The sequence below is a fragment of the Gymnoscopelus braueri genome, assembly GCF_963280865.1.
Source record: "Gymnoscopelus braueri genome assembly, chromosome: 5".
NCBI classification, from domain to species: Eukaryota; Metazoa; Chordata; class Actinopteri; order Myctophiformes; family Myctophidae; genus Gymnoscopelus; species Gymnoscopelus braueri.
This window is the reverse complement of record NC_137606.1, coordinates 50483003-50498494: the sequence shown is the minus strand read 5'-3', so window position 1 is coordinate 50498494 and position 15492 is coordinate 50483003. Positions and strand designations below refer to the sequence as shown.

General features: G+C 39.5%; 1 protein-coding gene across 1 annotated transcript; it reads left to right on the top strand.

Annotated features, from left to right (window-relative positions):
• Positions 1–7207: 7207 nt before the first annotated feature.
• On the top strand, positions 7208–15229 carry LOC308085969 (phospholipase A2 GL16-1-like; the record flags this gene model as incomplete). The annotated part of the gene is made up of 3 exons (XM_080429284.1): positions 7208–7314; positions 10107–10240; positions 15111–15229. 3 exons carry the CDS (start codon positions 7208–7210, stop codon positions 15227–15229), a joined length of 360 nt encoding a protein of 119 aa, XP_080285410.1.
• Between the last annotated feature and the right edge of the window lie 263 nt (positions 15230–15492).

Genomic DNA, 15492 nt, shown 5'->3' with positions numbered 1-15492 from the left:
TAGTTTAATTCATTGGTAACACCTGTGAAGGAAGTAAGAATAGGCCCAATTTCTCTCCAAAATGGCTGCTGTGCATTGAGCTTTACAACTGTTGCTGTTGGAGCAATGGAGAAAATGTGCTTTTGGTGTGAACAGCCAGGCTCCTGTTCTGGCGAGAATTTCACTTGGCAGTAATTCTCAGAGCTTCAGCATCCATTGTGAGGCCAGCATTACCATGAAGGAAGCGTTCCTAATGATGTGAAGGAGGTTCATTAGCCTGTGAAAGGTTCTTCCTCCACCTCACACCTCTGCTATAAACAGCAGCATTCACATCTACCCAGCAACACCACCCTTCATCCACACTGCGGAGGAATAGAGGAGACATTTCAGACCGAGACATTAAGACATTAAGGAACGCATCTGTGTCATTTTTAGATTTCTTTGGGCTATTCAAAACTAGCAGATCTACAAGCTCATAGCGCGGCACGAGTGCCATGCTATGAGCTTGTAGCTCTGCTATATATTTTTTTACTCGTGAAAATTTGTGCAAATCTTTCAATATATGTTTATATATTTTTTTAAAGCACAATTTTTAACTAAAATCTTTGCTTCTGGGGATTCTATTTTTTTTTTTTTACCGTGTGTTGCTATAATAATGATATCAGTTGTTCTCTTAACTTAAATTTTTCATGTCAAGGACAACACAAAATGATGTATTTGGTCACGGACCCCCATCTCAAAATATTTTGTTCCAGGGACCCCTAGAAGCAAAGATTTGAGTAACAAATGTTTGTTTAAAAAAAAATATATATATATTCAAAGATTTGCAGTTTTGCACACATTTTCACGATATGAGCTTGTAGATCTGCTATTTTTCCCAGTCTTAAAGTGTCAAAGGTGACATAAGTGTGCCTCTGATGTGAGCTTACAGATCACATCTAGCTGACACGCGGCTGCTTTTAGAAGGCCTTGTAACTCTATAGACATGTAAAGTGCTACAAGTGTGCCTTTTGAAGTCACCTCTCCTTTCCCGTACTTACGACCCCAATAAGTGACGTGAGCTACATGTCACAGCTAGATGAAAAGTATGCTATTTCCAGTTCTATGGTGCCATGAACAGGTGACGTGTCCTCGCTTCCTGACAGACAGACAGACAGACAGACAGACAGACAGACAGACAGACAGACAGACAGGACTCCTTACCCAATCTCGAAACTAAGAATTCCTGTCCTCAAAATACATGTTTAACTCCTTGAACAGCTTGATAGTAGAATCCTCTGCGCCCCCCCCCCTCCTTTCTCTGTAAATATACCTTATGATCAGTGGTGGAAAAAGTACTGCATTTTTTTTACTTAAGTAAAAGTATCAATACCACAATGTAGAATACTCTGTTAAAAGGCCTGTGTTAGAAAAATGTTACTTAAAAGTACAAAAGTATTGCCATTAAAATATACTTAAAGTACCGAAAGTAAAAGTACTAAAATGTTTGAAAATAGCCTATGTATAAAATATATCTAAAGTAGTTAATGTATGTTTTATAATGTAATCGTTTATATCTGCAAAGTAACTAGTAACTAAAGTTTTCAAATAATTGTAGTGGAGTAAAAGTACAATATTTGCCTCTGAGAAGTAAAAGTACAGACAATTGGAAATACTCCAGTAAAGTAAAAGTACCACAAAATTGTACTTAAGTACAGTACTTGAGTAAATGTACTTGGTTACTTTACACCACTGCTTATGATTCTACTGAGCTTTATTCCTATTATGTTTTGTATTGTGTCTGTATTGCATTGTGTGTATGTATTATTTGTATTACTGATGAATTGAGTACAATGGGACACAATGGAAACGTATCCTTTTAGCATAACCTTTGACTGCACTTCCTGTACTGTTAATAATCGTGTTAATAAAGTATTCAATCAATCAATCAATCAATCAAACAAACAAACTGTGAAAGCAAGTAAACCATATTCCTCTGAAGCAACATTTACTTAAGTACAGGACTTGAGTAAGTTTACTTAATGACTTTCCAATACTGACAGAAGGATCAGTAAATACATTGACAGGGAGGGGTTGTGTTTGGTGGTTGACATTGACACACACAGTGTTTGACACACACACACACACACACACGCACACACACACACACACACACACACACACACACACACACACACACACACACACACAGTGTGTGTACATTGCAAAGCAGGACATACTGTAGGTCGGATGCAGTCAGCTGTCGTTAATGAGTGCCCCTTAAGGGAGCACGTCACCCATTTTCAACCGTATCTTCATATAAATGGTCACTAATGCACACATTTCTGCAGTGGTGTAAAGTAACTAAGTACATTTACTCAAGTACAATTTTATCTTTACTTTACTGGAGTATTTCCAATTTGCAATACTTTTACTTCTACTCCACTACATCTCAAAGGCAAATATTGTACTTTTACTCCACTACAATTATTTGAAAACTTTAGTTACTAGTTACTTTGCAGATAAAAAATGTTATATTATAAAACATACATTAACCACTTTAGCCCTACTTTAGCCTACTTTAGGCTATTTGAAAATAGCCAATCTACAAGCTCACAACGCGTCGCACCACGACGCGTTGTGAGCTTATAGATCTGCTATTTTCAAACATTTTAGTACTTTTACTTTTGGTACTTTAAGTATATTTTGATGCCAATACTTTTGTACTTTTACTCAAGTAACATTTTGAACACAGGCCTTTTACCTTTAACAGAGAATTTTTATACTGTGGTATTGGTACTTTTACTTAAGTAAAATATTTGAGTACTTCTTCCACCACTGGTGAGGATAAATTATACGGAGATGCAGGTTGAAAATGGTTGAAGTGGCCCTTTAAGGCGTACTGTACATGGGCCTCAAGGTGTTTGTTCAGTATAAAAGCTAACTGTTCCACTTCACAGCTCTTCAGCTACAACATGAACCTGCCCCGAGTTCTGCTTCTCATATCAGCCTGTCTCCTGCTCTGTGAGTCTGTCTGTCTGTCTGTCTGTCTGTCTGTCTGTCTGTCTGTCTGTCTGTCTGTCTGTCTGTCTGTCTGTCTGTCTGCAGTGGTGGAAAAAGTAGTAAAATTTTTTACTTAAGTAAAAGTATCAATACTGCACTGTAGAACAAGTAAAAATCCGTAATTCAAAATTGACTTGAGTAAAAGTACAAAAGTAATGGTATCAAACTGTACTTAAAGTACCACAATGTCTCGCATCACGACACATAGTGAGCTTGTAAATCGGCTATTTTCAAATGGCCAAAGTTGTAATAGGGTTGAATTTGTTAATATGTACTACTTCATGGCATGTGATTTTGAAAACAGTAGTGGATCACACTATACTGTTTTCAAAATCACATGCCATGAAGTTCATGGACCTTGTCGAATACAAGACTGCAGTAATTATGTTTAGAGCAAGAAACAAGCTATTGCTAGGTAACACACAATTTTTTTTTGGTGATAGAGTAACAATTTAAGACGAGAGCTTAATCTCAAAATACATTGTGTTAGTTCAACATTGAAAAGTATGTGCATTTCAGTTCATGGAGTGAATTTATGGAATGGACTGAGTGTGGAGGTACAACAAAGTCCAAATACGAATCACTTCAAGAAAGCATATAAACATATCATATTCAAGAGGTATTTGGTTGAGGAGGGGCCATGTTGACCTATTGAGTCCTGGCATCCCTGTTGTACTGTGGCCCGTCGAGGACCCGTTGGATTGGCTGTTTTCAGATAGAGTATCTACTAGTAGTAGGGTTGGTTTTATTTTATTTTATCTCTGTTATTACTGCGGTTATTTTTATTGTTCTTTTTTTATGTTTTCTTTTTAACATGCAGTGGAGATGTTTAGGTACGTTTTAGACTTCATCCTACTCCTTTTCGGAAATTGTTGTTGTTGTTTTCTTCTGTTTTGTACTCTATTTGTCTCTTTTTTAAAAACAACGTTTGAAATCAAACTCATTCATTCATTCATTCAATTACAGTACTTAGCAGTACTTAGAACATACTTAAGCCATTACTCTTCAGTAAATGGGAGAAAAAAGAAACTGTGTTTCAATTAATCCAATGAAGTCACAAGCTCTTGTTAATTATTTGTTTACAAAACACATGTGCTAGACTTGATTGATTGAATACTTTATTCGTCAAAACTGTAAACGGCACGTGGTACAGTCAGACATTAAGGCTAAAAGGATAACACAAAAAAAGTCCTGGGGACTTGTTTCCATAGGAATGTGGTTATTGACACATTTAACCACTTAAACGGTGGTGGGAAAAGTACTCAAATGTTTTACTTAAGTAAAAGTATTCAATACTGCAATGTAGAAGTACTCGGTTAGGGCGCGCTCTCACCGCACTTTTATTTTACCTCTGGGGCAGAATCTGCCAATGCATTGTCAATGTAAATGCGTGGATTCACGCAAGAGCGGATTTTTCCGCCTGTCGCGCAGACCTTGCGTTTATCTGCTCTACACGACTTGTCCATTGTAAGCAGAAAACTGCTGGAGGCAGGAGCTGATTTTCCCCCTCTGTCCAATCGGGTGAGTCGAAGGCGGACCGTCCCAAGATTCAGGAAGCACCATGGTGCTCAAGGCCATAGATATATATGTCACAGGGTGTTTGGAGAACCAGGGTGATTGAAGACAGAGCGCTCGTTTTTAGGCACAGGGCTTCGGGGCGAGGCGGGGCTTTTCGACACAGGGTTTATTAGCGAGGCTCGCGAGGAGGAGGAAGAGAAGGAGGACGCGGCGCTGCGAGGCGGGGGTTTATTACGCGAGGCTCGCGAGGAGGAGGAGGAGGAGGAGGAGGAGGAGGAGGAGCCTCCTCCTCCTCCTCCTCGCGAGGGTTTATTAGCAAGGCTCGCGAGGAGGAGGAGGAGAAGGAGGACGCGGCGCTGCGAGGCGGGGTTTATTACGCGAGGCTCGCGAGGAGGAGGAGGAGCCTCCTCCTCCTCCTCCTCGCGTAATAAACCGCCTCGGAGGAGAAGGAGGAGAACGCGGCGCCACGAGGCGGGGCTTTGATGCGACGCCAACGCGGACCTGTCTTTTGTTGTTCCCCCCCACATAGCAACCAGGAAGCTACGCTAGGGGAACGCTGAACACGCGTTCACACGCACACGCTTGTCCATAACGGAGGCGCGCCGACTCAGCAGAGCTTGAGGCCTCCAGGCGCGAGTGCCCGCGCTGACCGGCCGATGCTCTGCTAGTCGACACAGCGCCGTACGAGTTGTAAACCGATAGGGACAGAATAGTTCTTTTCATGGATCACTGTGTGTGTGTGTGTGTGTGTGTGTGTGTGTGTGTGTGTGTGTGTGTGTGTGTGTGTGTGTGTGTGTGTGTGTGAGTGTGTGTGTGTGTGTGTGTGTGTGTGTGTGTCAGGGAGAAAGTAAAACAAAAGCCAGAACACAATAAAAGTATCTTAACAGTCCTGCTTTCAATAAACCAAAAAAAGCATGAGTGCGTGCGCGTGTGTGTGCGCGTGCGCTTGTGTGTGTGTGTGTGTGTGTGTGTCAGTGTGTGACTGTGTGTGTGTGGTCACGGCCATATATGTTTGTGCACAAGCCTGGCTTGTGGCTCCCTCTAGTGGTGCTTCTACAGAATTGCTGGGTGGGTGGTAAAAACTAGCACGCCTTCTTCAATCGCCCTGGTTCTCCAATCACCCTGTAACATATATAAAGGCTAGATGGCTCAGGGGGGCGTCACAAGCGTAGCTCAACCGTGGCCATCTTGCAACAGTCATTCATAACATTATGTCTATGGTGCATGTACTTTGAAATAACCATAGCGTGCTCAATTTTCATCCGATTTTCAAACGGTTTGGTGTTTTGTAAACACCAAAGATGTAGTTATGATACTACATACTTATAATTATAATGCCTATGCCTATTGTATGCCTATGAATTAAATACCAAGGCCCTCATTGGAAACAAGTCCGCAAGGACTTTTATGAACGGACCTGTTAGACAAAGTATTTTAAATGTAACTGTGCTGTTTTACATTTTTTGCCTAATAAAATATTCAATCAATCAATCAATCAATCAATAATCATGTTTTTTTTTAAATAACATTAAGTATGCAGTATCATAAATACATCTTTGGTGTTTACAACACACCAAACCGTTTGAAAATCGGATGAAAATTGAACACGCTATGGTTATTTCAAAGTATATGCACCATAGACATAATGTTATGAATGACCGTCCCAAGATGGCCGCCATGTGGCAACGTCGTACTCCATTGGCCAGCAGCGCGGGTGAGTCATCTAGCCTTTATATATATCTATGCTCAAGGCAGTAGGCGGTGCGAGCTACGGGGACGGTCTTGAATGTGAGTGACAGGTGCGTCACAGCGTTTTTTTTAATCCGCTGGTTGCAAAAAACTGTGGCCGCGCACAACCTGCGTTTAACAGCGGCCAGCCAACTTTTGGTGAGAGCGCGCCGCGGCGCCCTTACAAGTAAAAGTCCGGAATTCAAAATGTACTTGAGTAAAAGTACAAAAGTATATCAAAATGTACTTAAAATACCAAATGTAAAAGTACTAAAATGTTTGAAAATAGCAGATCTACATGATCTGATGAGCAGATGATCCTATGTTGGCATCATGTTTGTTTACTTGAATTCATTTTTATTTTATTTTATTGTTTATTATTTATTTAATATACTGCCGTAGTAGGGTTGAGATGGTGGAAGAGCCTTTATGTGTATGTCCATTATGTCCATTATTTGTTTTGTTCTGTCTTGTTGGATTGTTTTCTTGTTTTGTGTCGTGCTCTGAGGACCCCCTCGAAAACGAAATGCTACATCTGAAGGGGCTTATCCTCCAGTCAATTTAAAAATAAATGAGTAAGCAGTGGTGTAAAGTAACTAAGTACATTTACTCAAGAACTGTACTTAAGTTGTGAGCTTATAGATCTGCTTTTTTCAAACATTTTAGTACTTTTACTTTAGGTACTTTAAGTACATTTTGATACCTAATACTTTTGTACTTTTACTCAAGTACATTTTGAATTCCGGACTATTACTTGTAACGGAGTACTTCTACATTGCAGAATTGATACTTTTACTTAAGTAAAACATTTGAGTACTTTTCCCACCACTGTGAGTAGGGCATTCATTTATTTGAAAAACTAAGACGTCCTGTCTGTCATGCAGCCTCGGTGGGCACACATGCACACCGGAGCGCACGTGCACTCTGGCAGTTCGGCACCATGGTCAAATGCAGCATGGCGGGCGGCCGGCCCATCCTGGACTACCTGGACTATGGCTGCTACTGTGGGAAGGGAGGCTCTGGCACGCCCGTCGATGACTTGGACAAGTATGTCACCAGTGGAGGAAGAAGTTCTGACATTTTTCACCTGAGTAAACCACCACAATGTCAAATACATATGGTTGCTGTCCGGCAGAAACCAGCTAACTCTATTTTGACGCTTTTGCATTTTTTTCCCATAAATCAGGGCCATTGGGCCCTTTACGTCTGTGTGTTGATAACAAAAATATTGAACCAATGAAAAAAAAAAGCGCTTCTGACAAAACCAGCTTACTCCATTTGATCCCCCAACGTTTTGCTAAACCAGCTAACTCCACCAAAGGGGGGTGGAGTTAGCTGGTTTAGCTGACTCCAGGCTCCACCCCCTTTTGACCGCCAACCTCATTGTGAGCTTAGAGGTCCATTCAGCTGTTCTTATCAATGATGAACAAAACCTCCTAACTTCCTGAAAAATGAACATTTTGGAGTTAGCTGCTTTCTGCCGGACAGCAGAGATATCATAGTTACAAGTAAAAGTACGGTGTTCAAAACTTTACTTGAGTAAGAGTACAAAAGTATTAGCATCAAAATATACTTGAAGTACCAAAAGTAAAAGTACTCATTATGCAGTATGTCCAATTTCACAAGTTCGTCATGTATAAACAACCTTTGAAAATAGCCGATCTACAAGCTCACAATGAGCAAATGAGGCAAAAAGCGACATGGAACAATAGCACATAGAAACCGAATGGATTGAACTTGAGACAAAGCAGCCCATGCAACTTACAAATGAGCATTCTCAATAGCTGAGCAGAGTGCTGAGGGATGGTGGCTAGCAATCCAGGGTCAAGGACCTCACTCATGGACACCTCAACCCATGGCCATAGACAGGAATCGAACGCTCAACCTTCGGACTCACAGGCTGTCACACTAGTGATTGAGCTAAGGCCTCATCCAGCCTGACAGTCTGTTGAAGATCATAGACTCTTGCCTTCTGCCATGAACCGAGCCCCTGTTTCACTAAAACTAAGATCAGTGGTTCATAAAGCATTTACCAATAGAGAAATGTGATGTCTCCTCGGTACCAAAACTAGTGAAAGTAGCCGATCTACAAGCTCACAAAGCGTTCCTATCCAAAAAGTTGTGAGATTGTAGATTGTCTATTTTCACAATGAACATACATTGAAAATAACTACTCTCAAATAAGCATTTCATGTTATCTTTAACAATTGCACCAGTATTCATTGATTCAGTCATGTTGTGTGCAGTGCAATTGAAATGAAGTCTGCATGAGGTGGGACTTGAACCGGCGACCCTGCGGTTGCAAGGGAGATGGTTAAGCAATCAAGCCATTGGACCAACAGAAAAAGGAGCTCAAACAGATGACACAGATTCATGCAAATTGCTAAAAAATCCTGGGTTTAAGTGTTTTTCAAACTGCTCAAGATTGCGGACAATCTAAGGGCAGAGCTTACAGGTAAAAGTGATAGATGTGTTCCTCATGAGTCAAGGCACATGTGTAAGCAAGTTTCATGGCTGTCGGCCCAACGAGGCATGACTTTTGCCTGTTTAAAGTTTGCATTTACAAAAAATTGCTATAGCGCCCCCCTTTGACCAATTGGAGTAAGGTTGGTTTCAGTGATACTTGGAATGACCCTCTACATTACTGCAAAGTTTCAAACAAATGTGAGTCTGCATGTATGTGTTAGGGGCAGATGAACAATTGTCATAAAACTGCAATATTCATTGGCTCATAAAAGCTTAACGTTTTCACACTCAGAAAAAATCTGTTGGTATAGGTCCAAAGTTCATGTGTAGAAAGTTTCGTGCAGATTGCTCAAAAATCCAAGGAGGAGTTTTTTTTTCTTCATATAATTCAAAATGGTGGGAGATCTAAAGGTCAGAGGTCAAAAGTCAGGGTGTGAAAGTTGTTGGGCATGAGGAGACGCATGTGTGTATTGAAGTTTCATGGCTGTAGGTCAAACAGGGCATGAGTTGTACCTGTTCAAAGTTGGCATTTTTCAATTGAGTGCTACAGCGCCACCCTTTGGCCAATGGTTGTGAGTTTCGTGCTTTGGCGGTTTGGCATAGCCCTCTACCATATTGCAGAGTTTCGTAAAAAGTGACCACACGGTTAGGCCAGAACTGCAAAAACGGCGGAATAATAATAATGAAAGCCAAGAGATGCAAAGAGGCTTCGAGCATAGGCCTCGAACCCCAATAATTGTAGTGGAGTAAATGTACAATATTTGTCTCTGAGATAGTGGAGTAGAAGTATTGGAGTTCAAAGTATTGAAAATTGGAAATACTCCAGTACAGTCAAAAATACCTCCTAAGTACAGTACATGTACAAAGGCTTCTATTTCATCATGCTAACTTTCCATGAACTGTCCATAGGCCACCAATGAGAGACAGACATTCTGCCACCTTGTAATTAGTGACGACCATGAAGATTTGAAAATGAGTGAAGCGCTCCTTTAACCACTTAATCCATATCTTATAATACATTTGGTTAAATGTATACAATGTACTTTACAATCAATATTATGATTAATGCTTTTTAACAAATGTTTTGCTTGCTTTCTACTCAGTATTGTGTATATCGTATCTCAGTCTTTGTGAGATACTCTGTAAATGATTGATTCACTTTGTAATAAGGTCCTGTGCTGTGTTGTGTGTTTGTGTGGCGTGTTGTGTGTTTATTGTGTGCTTGTGGTGTGTTTGTGGCGTGTTGTGTGCTTGTGGTTTGTTTGTGGCGTGTTGTGTGTTTGTGGCGTGTGGTGTGTTTGTGGCGTGTTGTGTTGTGTATTTGTGGTGTGTTGTGTGTTTGTGGTGTGTTGTGTGTTGTGTGTTGGTGTCAGGTGCTGTCAGGTCCATGACCAGTGCTACAGAGCTTCCAAACAGCATCGTTCCTGTTGGCCAATCATAGACCACCCCTACATTAAAATATACCGGTACAAATGTGACAAGGCCACCAACACTGTCACCTGTCATGGTGAGTTTCAGCACTATAGTTTTTTTGTGTTAATGCATAATGCTGAGGTGGAACATCAACAGGACGACTGTGAGACGTCAATAAGTAACTCTTACCTGAAACAGGCCCCAGAATATCTTCACCAGTGGTGGAAAAAGTACTCAAATGTAGTCACCTTGCTCAACTAATGGCATAAGTCATTTTTTTTAAGTTTTTCAGAAAAAAATTAAAACTGATCCAAAAGAGAACTATATGATATTTCTAAATCATTATAATCATTATAATCATTATAACAAATTATGACTATTAAAATTAAAATAACACTGTCTGTCAGTTATGTAACATAAGAGATTTAAAGAGGTTTAAATAGGATTAAATTTGATCTTTTTAAGGCAATTTATTGAATTTTCTTTGGGCCTAAGTCCCAAAACCATGTGACTTAGGCCAAAAATAGGGAGCTAGGCCATTATACTAAAAGGGGAGGGAACAGCATGATCCATTTCAATTAGGAGATAGGCGATTTTACCAGAGGTGCCAGTGTCATGAGGAGCTGACTGGCAAAAATATCATTTTCCACAAATAATGACTTAGGCCATTAGTTTAGCAAGGTGACGATGTTTTACTTAAGTTAAAGTATCAATACTGCAATGTAGAAGTACTCTGTTACAAGTAAAAGTCTGGAATAAAAAAAAATACTTTACTACTAGAGTAAAAGTACAAAAGTATTGGTATCAAAATTTAAAGTACCAAAAGTATAAGTACTAAAATGTTCGAAAATAGCAGATCTACAAGCTCATAACGCTATTTTCAAATAGCCTAGGTATAAAATAGGGCTAAAGTAGTTAACGTATGTTTTATAATGTAATCATTTATATCTGCAAAGTAACTAGTAACTAAAGTTTTCAAACAATTGTAGTGGAGTAAAAGTACAATATTTGCCTCTGAGATGTAGTGGAGTAGAAGTAAAAGAATAGACAATTGGAAATACTCCAGTAAAGTAAAAGTACCTCAAAAATGTACTTAAGTACAGTACTTGAGTAAATGTACTTAGTTACTTTACAGCACTGATCATCACTATCAGAGTAGAAACCTTGTATGTCCAAAACTGTTACTTTTCTGGAAATGGAAAAATAACTAATGTTAAAATGGATCCAATGTAGTTCTTATTCAGTCACAAGCTCTTGTTAATACTTTTCATTGATTGAATATTTAAAAACCCACAAAGACACTTAACATTGTGTCAAACATAGCTAAAATAGCCGATCCATAAGTTCACAACTTGAGCGTGAGCTTACAGATCGCCTATTTTTTGCAGCTTTTGTCTGATTGATTGATTGATTGATTGATGTACTTTATTTAGTAAGACATGAGAACAACAGTACATGGAAGTACAAATTCACAATACAAGGTCTACTAAACTGGAAGACTCATTAAGCACTGAGCTTGTTTAAGATGAGGTCCCCATGCACACAAATCATGATGACATATAAGAGACAGACAGATATACACACTACAATACAGAATGTCATACAATCAGCTTACAGGTTACTGGTATGAAGAGTGAAAAATATGTACAAGAGAAAAAATCACACCCTGTGTGAAGTGGGCGGTGTCTTCCTAGCTAACCACAATACTGAATGGAGCCAACCAATATATATGCTTTGATCTGAAAGAGCCACTTAGTGTCAGCATGTGTCTTGCTAGCTAATCACAATACTGAATGGAGTCGATCAATCATGTACAAAAGATAAATACATTTATCTTTTGTAAAACACACTTTATGATGGACAAAACCATAACTTAAAAAAAACAATAATTTGGTTTTTTTTAAGTTATGGTTGCTTATATAGGGCTATGCACATGTGTCATGTGACACTGGCCAATCACAGTCCTGAATAGATTGTGATTGGCCAATCACAGCGCAGGATAATTGTACAAATTTCCAAACCTCACTTTTAGGGCCGGTTTCACTGCCCAAGATATTTGTACATTTTTCCAAATCTCACTTATAGGGGCGGTTTCACCGCCCAAAAAAGAAAAGGGGGGGTAGGGGGCTAGGGGGGTAGGTTAAGACTTAGACAGGGGCCATTTTCGAATTGCAGCCTCCTGAAGGTGTATCTTTAGGGCAGTTTTGAAAGTGAGTAGGGTTTTACACTCCTTTACTCCTTTTGGTAGGGCATTCCACATTTTTGATGAATAGCATGAGAACGAGTTCATTCCCTTTGTTGAGCCAAATCTGGGTTGAACATGATTCGTGGAGCTGCCTCTGGTGTTATGATCGTGGACTTCATTAACATTTTGGAAGTATTTTGACAAATACAGGGGGATCCCAATGTTGTGGTGTATCTTGAAGACCAGGTCCATAGCAAGTTGCTGTACTCTGTCCTCAACCCTAAGCCATCCAATCCTAGCAAAATGAGCAGGGGTTAGATGGGTTTTGTGATTGAGGCCAAGAAGTAGCTTACTAGTTTGTTTTGGGATGTTTGGAGCCTTGTTTTTAAGGCCTTGGAGGTGTTGTGATACCATGAAGTGAATGCATAATCATAATAACCTTGTATGAGGGCCCCTGCAAGAATCTTCAGAGTATTCTTACTGACTAGATGTCCAATCCTATACAAAAAGCGTATTCTTTGGTTTACCTTTTTGATCACTCTTTTGGTGTTTTTGTTACCGGAGAGGTTTGCTTCCAAGATGGAACCCAGGTAGGTAATTTCCTCCTTTCTTGTGATAACATCATCACCCACTTTGATCGTGAAACTCTCAGCCTTGCTAAGGTTAGAACAGGACCCAAAGAGGATGGATCCAGTTTTACCCAGGTGTAATGATAGTTTGTTGTCGGAGAGCCAGATGCAGATCTTGTTGAGTTCAGAGCTGAGAGTTTTCTCAACCTGCAGCCTGTCCCTGTCCGAGACCAGCAGAGCCGAGTCATCTGCGAACAGGAACAGTTTGCAGTCACAAGCTGAAGACATATCGTTCACATATATCAGGAACAGTAAAGGTCCTAGTATACTTCCTTGCGGAACACCACAAGTCACTGGGAGGGGAGGGGACTGCGTGCCCTTTACTTCCACCACTTGCTCCCTCCCTTCCAGGTAGGATCTCATCCAGCTCACCAACGTATCATCAAAACCTATTGCTTTGAGCTTATTGATCATAATTGGGTAATTAACAGTGTCAAAGGCCTTCTGGAGGTCCAGCATGACCATGCCGCAATATTTGCCATTGTCGACATCTTGTTTGATAGAGTCGTTCAAATAGAGAAGGCATGTGTCAGTGGAGTGGTTTGTTCTGAAACCAGATTGGAATTTGTAAATTAGATTTTTCTCGGCAAGATACTTATCGACCTGTTCGTAGACAATTATTTCCATGACTTTCGAGATGGAGCTAAGAATAGAAATAGGGCGGTAGTTGCCAGGGTCTAATTGGTTTCCTTTTTTGTACAGAGGGGTCACCCTTGCTTTTTTGAAGTCGTTAGGGACCCGTCCCTGTATGATGGAGAGGTTTATTATGTGAGTAATGATTGGAGCAATGGAGGGGATATTGTCGAGGCCTGTGGCTCTGTGTTGTTGAAGTGCACTACATTTTTAAACACCTCATCTGTTGTCACAGGGGAGAGTTTAAAATAAACTCTGGCACTCGTGTGAGTGTGTGCACGTGCGTGCGTGCGCACACGTGTGTGTGTGCGTGTGTTTGTGTATTTATTTAATATAGCATATCATATAATTAAATATGCGGGATGCTGGATCTAATAGGAATAATAATAATAATTAATTATTAATCAGTAATATTAATAGTGATTTGTCAGTGTTCAAATGAATCATTTGAACTCCTAGCACCTAGCATGACAGCACATACATAGGTATGTGCTGTCATGCGAGGTTTATTAAATTATGATTTAAAAAAAGAAAAATGCAGATACAAGGTTTCTACACGACAGTGATGATGTAAGCTTCTTGCATGTGTAAAATGTTCCCATAATATGTTCACACATGACATTGACAGGGAGTTATTCCATTGACTCACTTTTATCATGTGATTGACGGGATATCATTTACGGCTGAAAATAGAAAAAGTGTGACCAACATGCATATACTATCCAGTAAAGACTGGCTAACAGCCAGTGGTGGAAAAAGTTAAAAACATTTTTTACTAAAGTAAAAGTATCAATACTGCAATGTACAAGTAAAAGTCTGGGAATCAAAATTTTATTGAGTAAAAGTACAAAAGTATTGGCATCAAAATGTACTTAAAGTACCAAAAGTAGAAAGTACTACCTATGGGGTGGAATCTGCCAATGCTTTTTCAATGAGAATCGCGTGGTTTGATGGTCTTGAGCATCTTTCCACGTGTCGCGCACACCTTGCGTTTATTTACTCTACTTACTTTAAGTACTCATTGTGCAGTAGTTTTCAAATGTATAAAAAATCTTTTGAAAAGAAAAGATCTACAAGCTCACAATGCGTTGCATCGCGACGCATTGTGAGCTTGTAGATCGCCTATTTTCAAAAGGCCAAAATGTATATAGGGCTGAAGTGGTTAATGTATGTTTTGTCAAATACTTTTCATTCTCACCTCTGACAAATAGCCCAATAACAACTAAAACACTAAAACTTATAAAAACTAAACTAAAACTAAGCCTTAAAAAACGAAAATATACCAGAAAATACACATTTAAAAACAAATTGAAATTAAACTGAAACTGAAAACAAAGTCAAAACAAAATAAAAATGTAAACTGATGAAAAATGCAAAACTATACTGCACTGATCTTGGTCTCTATATTCATTCTGTGGACTTGAAATGAGTATTAAATGGTCGCTGTTCTGCTAAATCATCTTCTTCTATGGTTCATTTGAATGAATTTCTTCCATGGTTTCTTTTCTGTCTTTCAGGTGACAGCAACAGTGTGTGTGGGAGGTTCATCTGTGAGTGTGACAGAAAGGCAGCCATGTGTTTTGCCAGTGCAGGTTACAATGAAAAGAATAAACACCTTCCTAGCAACCACTGTTAATAAATACCTACCTCTGTCAATAAACAAATTCCCAGCCTAGCAACCACTGTCAATAAACACTGTCATGTTTGACAACTTTTTTATAGTATAGTTTGTTGATTACTTTTGATGCAATAATGGTGTTATTTATTATTACTATTACACCTTTTTTATTTTAGAGGTGTTAAAAGGGTCTTAAAAGTTCTTAAATTGCCACTTTAGAAATGTGCAGATACCCTGTATACACTTACACTGTATGTTGGATTGTTTACTGTTGAGTGATA